This window comes from Peromyscus californicus, unplaced genomic scaffold (genome assembly GCF_007827085.1).
Source record: "Peromyscus californicus insignis strain IS unplaced genomic scaffold, ASM782708v3 Scaffold_19__1_contigs__length_69161282, whole genome shotgun sequence".
Lineage (NCBI taxonomy): Eukaryota > Metazoa > Chordata > Mammalia > Rodentia > Cricetidae > Peromyscus > Peromyscus californicus.
In genome coordinates this window covers 27,957,207-27,965,620 of record NW_026294491.1, presented here as the reverse complement: position 1 = coordinate 27,965,620, position 8,414 = coordinate 27,957,207, and the positions used below count along the sequence as shown (strand labels likewise).

The 8,414-nt window shown below is 46.8% G+C and overlaps 1 protein-coding gene across 2 annotated transcripts in view; it reads right to left on the bottom strand.

Annotated features, from left to right (window-relative positions):
* Positions 1-2,542: 2,542 nt before the first annotated feature.
* The window catches only part of Edar (ectodysplasin A receptor), an 81,789-nt gene continuing 75,917 nt past the window's right edge, over positions 2,543-8,414 (bottom strand). For both annotated transcript variants that reach the window (XM_052744954.1, XM_052744955.1), the window contains exon 12: positions 2,543-7,389. In XM_052744954.1, the coding sequence (XP_052600914.1) occupies positions 7,067-7,389 (323 nt within the window). In that variant the 3' untranslated portion in view covers positions 2,543-7,066. The remainder of the gene's footprint in view (positions 7,390-8,414) is intronic.

Here is an 8,414-nt window from a genome sequence, read left to right as displayed (position 1 = left end):
AAACCTCACCTGAAAAACCTGAGAAAGTCAAGGCTGGATCCATGGTGGGTGAAGGTCTGAGTTGAAGAGCCAAGTAAACATAGTAGGGTTACCAGAGCAGGACCTTTTCAGCAAGTATGTGTCCTGTCAGATAGAACCTACTGGTGGCTGCCACTGGCATCTCTAAGCCAAGACTGGCCATTATCCTCCATTTCCGAGCCCAGGCAGCTGTGGGTCTGCACATGCCACCCCAGAAGTGGCAGTTGCTCCAACCTGGCATCCAGCTGCCTCCTGCTCTGTGTCACTGCTGCTGCAGTTTTCCCATCCATCAGCAGAACATATACTCCCTTCTGAGATGCTGACCATAGTACTGTTAGTATAGACTTCTACAAGGGACAGAGGCTGGGAGATGCTAGGGGACCACATTGCTCATAGTTTACTGATGAGTGTTTCCCTCCCAGAGAAAGTGGAAGGGAGCCTTTCTCTCAGTTTGGGCCACGAAGATGCACCTGTGTAGGAACAAAGAACACATCAAGGGCCAGTTTCTTGTTTTGGAGTCAAGCTAACATACAGATTATCATTTAAAAGTCTCTCTGAAAAGTGTTCCATTTGGCTTTGACTCTCACATAAGGCATTACATATGACAAGAAAAGACCAAAAACACTGGAGTGTGTCAAGTAGTTGTCTCTATCTGGATGTGTTCTGTCTGCCAACTTAATATTTAAAGCCAACTTCTGCCTTCAGGAAGTACAAACAACTGTCTAAGGCATTTGTATATATGACTATCTTTCTTTCCTGCAGGAAGGGCTCTCGTAGAGGACACAGCCAGCATTACCATCTACCCATGCTCACCCCCCACCCAGCGGAGTCCCGAGATCATTCAGGAAGCATTTTATTTGTGTTCAGTGGGCAGCGACAGAGTGCACTCTGGTACTAAATAAAGCACTTGCGACTTACAGAAGAATTCTTGGGTTGCAGCTGCAGTGAGCAGCCATCCTCAGCCCATTAGGGCGAGTTGTACATTGCAGGTGGCAGTGTGTAAAGATGGGGGTGGGGTCTGGTCCCTTCTAGTCATGGCCCTATGATTTCTGATACAGGGAAAATAAACTCTTGAGTCCTGCCAGTGAGCTGGGCTTGCTGTGAAGGACCATTCTAGGAGTGGAGGAACATTCCCCGAAGTCCGTACCTTCCAGCCTGAATACTGGAGCAAATTCAAGATCAAATGGCCTGGATCTGCAGAGATAGCTCAGTAGTACAGTGGCATCAGGGGTGTAACCAGGTAAGAAGCTGCCCGAAGTTCCATTAGTCATTCTCTCCGAGGCAAGCTACTCCCTGTGGAGTACTGGTCCACCTCTCTCTGAGTCTCACCACCCACCTTCATACCCACCTCACATGGCCTGGGGGTTCTTTTCTTTTTTTCCCTCCAAGACAGGGTTTCTGTGTAGTCCTGGCTGTCCTGGAACTCACTACACAAACAAGGCTGGACTTGTCTCTGATATTCTGGGGCTCATGTCTGAAACTTTCTGTGACTTGAATCTCTGAAGGGGCCAGTCCCACCCATCTGTGATTGCCTCTGTCTCTCTGGGAGGTGTCTCCCTAGTCAGCCTTCAGGAGACTGTACCACATTTGGCATGACGTTTCAGGATCCCTGAGTTTGTCTGGGCAGTGGCTGCAGTATATGTATGGCCGTGTCTGGCTGTTATCTCCAGGGCCTGCACTGAGAATCCAAGCTCTGTCCCTGCACCACATCCTTCTCTGTATCCAGCCCCTGTTCGAGTCTCTGTGGCACAGACTGTCTTTCTGCCTATCGAGGTGACAGGCTGTTCTCAGCCTGGCAGGGATTGGAGCATCATGGTACATTGGTCACTGGCCTTCTTGCTTCATCATGGAAGCTTGTTCATTTCTCTTGTCTTTAGCTCTTTCTTTATCCGAATATGGTCTACTGCTTTTTATAGTCTACTTCTGTCCTTCATACGGTGGTACAGAAGCAGGTATCAATCTGCTGTATTACCCAGAAGTGATAAACACTAATGATCATCTTTCAGTTAGTTATTTACCTTAAAGTAAGTCCCTCTATGCTCCGTTTGTCATGGAAATGTAATGGAATATATATAACTATTAGTTAGTCCCCCTATTAGTTTGGATGACTTGGCCTAAGTAAATAATTTCAAACAAGGAATACATATTAAAAGTGTCTGTTATGTTTATAGCAATGTAATTTATAGCTATAAAAATTCTCAAGAACCTGCTATATATCTAAAGCTTAATAATCTACACAGCATATTATGTGAACATTAGCATAATAAAATGACAATTGGCTGGATACATGGAGACAGCTGAATGAAACCGTGTCAAATGAATATAAGCAAGCATACAATGTTGTACACTTACTTGGAATCCAATAGTTGCTTAAAAGGCTGAGTAGAAACTTTTCGGTAAAACATCCTGATTAGTAAGCTGTGTCACACAAAAGGTGCCAGGTGCAGGGACTGAACATCAGTTAGTGACCTGGCAGCCATTTTGGGGGCTGGCTTCCTGCCTAGGGGAGGTTGGGAGCAAAACTGCAAATCTGGTCAATGTCTCTGGGTCTGGGTAGGGGGCGGGGACACTTAGCAGAAGTTAAATGTAATTTGGTTCTGCTGCAGATCTGTACAATCTCTAAGGTGTGTGCTCTGACAAAGGGTCAGAGCGGAGAGCAGTGTGGAGAGAGGCTTCAGGTAGACTGGGGAGCTTCAGAGAACACAACACACATTTCCTGCAGGTAGCTGGGCAGTGAGGTCTGACACTGTGTACCAGGTCCAAGTTCACACAGCTGCAATGCTCAAGACCAGACCCTACAGCCATACCTGCAACTACAATTCCTCGGGGGTTAGAACAGGACCACGATCCATTATATTGATAATCCCCCCCCCAAATACAGAGCAATAATAATCGGGGTGGGGTCATCCAAGTAAGACCCTAGTAATATTGAGGTGATGAGATGTTAAGGTAGCAGGTGGGAGTGGAGCCAACACCTGCCTCCTTCATCCCTGGGCCTATATACTTCCTCCAGGTATCATCAGACTTCGTACAGCAATATCTGAAGACCAGGCCTTCCTAGACTCATCCATGCCCAATGAACTACCCTGCTAGTGTGAGCATAGCTTGTCTTGCTTGTGTTAAGTTCCCCTTCCTGAAGAAGTACCACAGAAACTACTGATAAAGATACATCCGACACACAATGCCACTAAAGACCAGGTCTCTGTAACTGTGCAGGCCGAGGCCATACAACACTGTAGGGGGTTGTCTCAACCCTCTCCAGATACCATAGCTTTAGGTATAAAAGTCAAAGTAACCACATTTGTTTGATGTACTGCAACTTTGAAGGACTCTTTTATCTATGTTGTACACTGAATTTTGAGTTGCAAATGAACTGTAGGATGTTTGGTATGTTCTTAGAGGTCAGGTTAGTTCACGGCAGTTGTCTCTGGCATTTGAAAAGTGGATTTAAAGACAGAAGTACTCTCTGTGGCATGAGGGAGCCATGAACCTCTCCTACAGTAGATTCCATGGTCTAGGGCCTGCAGGGCATGGAGACAGAGAGTCTTCTGTGAAAGGGCTGCAACTTCCCCACTGGGGAAGGACAGAATCTGTGTGCCAGAGTCCAGCCAACCTCCTCTTCCCTTCTATCCTACGCCAAGACTAATGCTTCTAGTGGTGATCCCAGCAAGTCCTACAATAATCTTTGTTAACCAAAACCTACTTAGAAAATGTTGCAGTAAGCTTATTAGTTTCCATAGCCTGAAAGAACAGCTAATAATGCTGTGACTATCGTGCACATTTATTGAACATCACGTGCTAGGGGAAGTGCTTTGTATTTGTTACTTGATTTACACAACAATCCCCAAAAGAAACGTGTTATTATTATTATTACCCCATATATAGAGAAGAAACTGAGGCATAGAGAAGAGGCTTGACGTTGCTGTTCAGAAGAGGAACATGGTCCCTAATCAAAATGTAAGCCATGCCAGTGGTGCCAAGGAGAAAGATGCATACAGGAACACCAGCAGCCCGTGTCCTTGGAAACGTGAGGTGTTTCTAGGATGTGTGATGTGCATGTTTGGGGTGACTGTCGGGCTTATAGGTTCAGCCCTCTCTTCGCATTTTCACCTTATCTCCACACTGGGATTTTAAAATTATGCTCCTGCTAAGGGAAACAAAATTTTCTGATATCTGGACCATTCTGACACCCGACAGGTTTTGTTCCCTTGCAATGAGCATTTCTCCATCCAACTCTCTGGACACCAACAAGATGCCTAACAACTCAGCTGCTGCTGTTGAGTGTTTGCGGCTGATTGACACGTCCTCTGATTCCCCATGCTCATTGTTACTTGTTCTCTCCTTGTACACTGGGGTAGTCTCCTTCCTTACTCTTACCTCCGGGTTTGGCCACTTGATTTGCTTTGCCAGTGGGATGAGCCAGGAAGGACAGGGAGCCAGTTCTGAGCCCAACCTTTCACACGGCCTCCTTCCTGCTCCTTGCCTCCAGCTGGTTTATGGAGGAGGATGAGGGATGACGGAGCAGAACTGCCCTTTTCAAGGTTTTCCAGCAGACAGAAGCCTGAGCACAGCCCAGGCCAGTTGACCCCACTAGCCCTTACTGAACCCCAAGCCAGACAGAAACGACTGTGCTCTAAGACACTGTATTTGGTAGTAACACCATCATAGCAGCTAACGTGTTGTTTATAACTAATGGTGGCCACATGGAAAACAGTGTCCCACGATGTTTTCACGTATTCCCCAGATGTGCCTGCTCCTGTTAGTGAACACCTTCCTGCTCTAACATTTATGTACCTTATTTATGGATGGCCACAACCCCATAGTCTCATCACACACAATACAATGACCAGGAACACAGCAGTCAGGCCTTCTCCACTCACACCGCACCACTCAATAAGAGTTCACGGGATACCAATCTGTAGCCTTCTTTTTATTAACACGTTTATTGATCTTATAAAAATATAATAAGTTATATAAACAATTACATAAAATATTCACAATTACGACTTCACCGGCTAAGGGCCTCAGGCCTAGCCTGGGTGTTTACTAAATACTTTTAAGTACTGAAAAATAATGACAGTCTCCAGACAAAAATGGCAGCATGGAGTGCCAGCATTGGTCAGTGAGAATCGTGACGGTCTTGTTGGTTCTGATTTCTACAGCATAGGCAAAGCTCATTGTAGCAAACCCTTCCTGGATTTATTGCCAAATAAAGTAAATGACAAGGGACTAGCTCCCCTAAATCAGCAAGCTGGGAGTCAATGAAACAACATGGATGCTGGCTGCCCTCAAGCCCTGAAATCTAATAGGGTGAACTGAAGCCGGCCCACACTGTCGACTGCAGCTGCCCATTCTTCACCAGAAGGACAGTTGGGAGGAGAGGAGCCTGCTGTCCTAGACCTGCTCACTCATCACAGATGACATTTACAGTCTAATTAAGGGGAAGCTCAGCATCATTACTGAAGACCAGGGGTAAGGGGCACTGCGGGATCTCAAAGAGGAATTAAAAGGATAATTAAACAGACTGTTTAACTTGCAGGATACAGCAAACACCATCTTAAAAAAAAAAAAAAACAAGCAGCACAAACGGACACAGTAAAATGATCATATTAAATATTCAGGACCTAACAATGGTCCTCTCACAGTCTGTTCTATATTCAATGGTAGGAAATTGCTTGATGGTTTTAAATATACCACCGATTCCCACCCCAAAAGCTTTTGTTCAGTCCTATGACTTTAAAAAACAAACGAAAAGCCAACCCACAGCATTCTAAATCAGAGGCTTTATTGTAATTTAATGATCACTACCGTCAGCCTTCAGGAGGGAGCCCAGCAGCCGGTTGGGCATTAACCCCCTGGCGGGAAAGCTCCCCAACTTCCCATTTCTTGGCAGTTAGAGGTGAAGTAAGAATCTGCCAAGAACAATGCCCATTTATAAGTTTTGTCTCTGTAAATGCTCTGTCCTACAATTGCCCTTACATGAGAATACCGGATATGAGTTTACCTTATACTCTCATTTTGTGTGGCCGCCCACACTGTATTTACCCCATGGAGGCTCCCTTGGCCTCTCCTGTCCTGCCTCCATTTTCTTTTGCTCACCTGAGCCTTAACTTTCCTGACCACAAACATGAAGACCAAGCTCTCATTTGCAGGAGAAAAGCTCAGTCTTGGGGAGGAGAAGACAGCCCCCTAGGATGACTCCACCAGGGTCAGGATCCAGGCCCCAGGGCTGTACTGCACCTCAGGCTCCACCATCCCTCACTGGCTCAGGATGCTGTGTCTGAACTCACACAAGCCTCATCCACGAATTTTGGCCACTCCTGAAGTCTAGAATCAGGCATGGTCAAACTCTTAGGAAGTCACCATTTCCCTTTCTAGAGAGAACACACACCTGTTTGAAGTAAAAACAGCCTGACACATTGTAACTGCTTGTGTCTGTGAGTGATACTAGAGGCCAGATCTGCCCACACTTGGGTTCGGCTGGGCAGACACGCCTTGTGTGCCAGTGACATACCGCACGTTCTTCCACTAGTAACTGCAAGGCTTCTGTCACTGTGGGCGACTGCAAACACAGGTCAAGTTACCCCTGGAACCGTAGAGCACGCCAACAAACTGCTCCGTCTGAAGCAATGCAGGAACTGGGATGGCTGGACTTCGTAGCCATTTTACTAAAGCTGTCAAGCTATTTTCTTCATAAGGATGCCCCCATTTCTCAACTCCACGAGAAGCCATCACCCTTCTTAGAGCTTTCGCTACATTTTCTCAGCATCCCTTCATTTAGCCTATTTGATGTGCTAGTGATATGGTCTGTAGCATGCCCTCTGTCGCCCACCAAGGGCTTCCTTAAAGACAGGATCCGATTCTTCACCCGTGTCATCCCCACATGTTCATTTGAGTGCTCAACAGGCTCCTTAGGTCAGCCTAAGGAATACGTCAACCCACCAGGAAAAGCCTTGAGTTTTGGCAGTCTGATGGCACCACTCACAGCTGCAGAGGCCCTCATTGGATCCCCAGCTGGTCCCAGGGAGGACAGTCCAGGGCACACTCCTCAGGATGCAGCTGGGGGCGGGGAGGCAGGCGGCACCACCCCGGCCCACTCCAGTATGTCTGCGCACAGGGACTCCACAGCATCTAGCCGCTCGATCTGCACCAGCTTCGTGAGCAGCTCTGGGATGCTGTAGCCCGCGGTGCTGATGCGGTCAAAGAGCTGCATGCCATCAGTCATGCCCCCAATCTCATCCCTCTTGAGTCCAAAGCTCTCGGCAAGGTGGCGCCACGTCTTCACGACCGCTTTCTCAGAGTTGTATGTGGAGCTGAGCATCCGGCTGGTCTTCTCAAGGCAGTCGAACGGCAACTCTGTGGGGCTGAGACCTAGAAGAGGGACGGTCACGGTTACATGTCACAAACCGAAGTCAAGGGGGCTCAGTATTAAACACCTCCCAAGTGTTTAAAAGGAATTAACGTAAGTTCTAAATAGTCTCTTCCGGAAAATAGAAAGAAGGAACTATCTCCCAATCTGATACCCGAACCAGTATCTTGAACAAAATATTAACAAATAGAGTTCAACAAAGGAACAAAGAATTATGTACTATGATAAGTGACATTTATTTTAGGGGTGTAATTCTGGTTCTAGTATTCAAAAGTTGGTATGACTTTTATAAAAAGTCCGGAGCCAGCCTTGTACTTAGTGGTGAGAGCTGAGCATTTCCTTGGGATCAGGAGGACCTGGGCTCTGCTCTCAGTGCTCATAGTTGACATCGTGCCAAAGCAGTGGAGCCAGACAAGAGAAGAAGGAGTGCACACAGGCTAGAAAGGAAGGAGTAAGACTGTCCTTGTTTGCAGATACGATTGCCTATGTAGACATTTCCAAGGCTACTCAAAAGCTCCCACGACACTGACATACTCGGCAACCCGGTTAACTCTGGACTGAATTATGGTATGTGAGACCAGCATTAGCTGAGTGGGTACTGTATGATTCAACTTAGAACAAGGTTTAATAATGTGTATCTTACATGTATGGGTGTTTTGCCTACAAGTATGCTTGTGCACCATGTGTGTGCAGTGTTCACAGAGGCCAGAAGAGGGCGTTGGATCTTCTGGAAATGGAGTTGCAGATGGCTGTAAACTGCCATGTAGGTGCTGGTAATTGAATCTGGGTCCTCTGGAAGAGCAGCCAGTGCTCTTAACCACTGAGCCATCTCTCCAGCCCCCAATTTGACTTTTATAATAGTCTTGAAATGACAAAATTACAGCATTAAGAACAGATTAGTGGTTGACAGGGCTGCAGGAGAATCCCCTGTGGTCGTGGAAGGGGTCACTGTCTACTGTGTCAACATCAACATCTTGGTTGTAACTTTTGGGGGGGGGGGGTTGTGAGCTTTTACCATCAGGAGAAG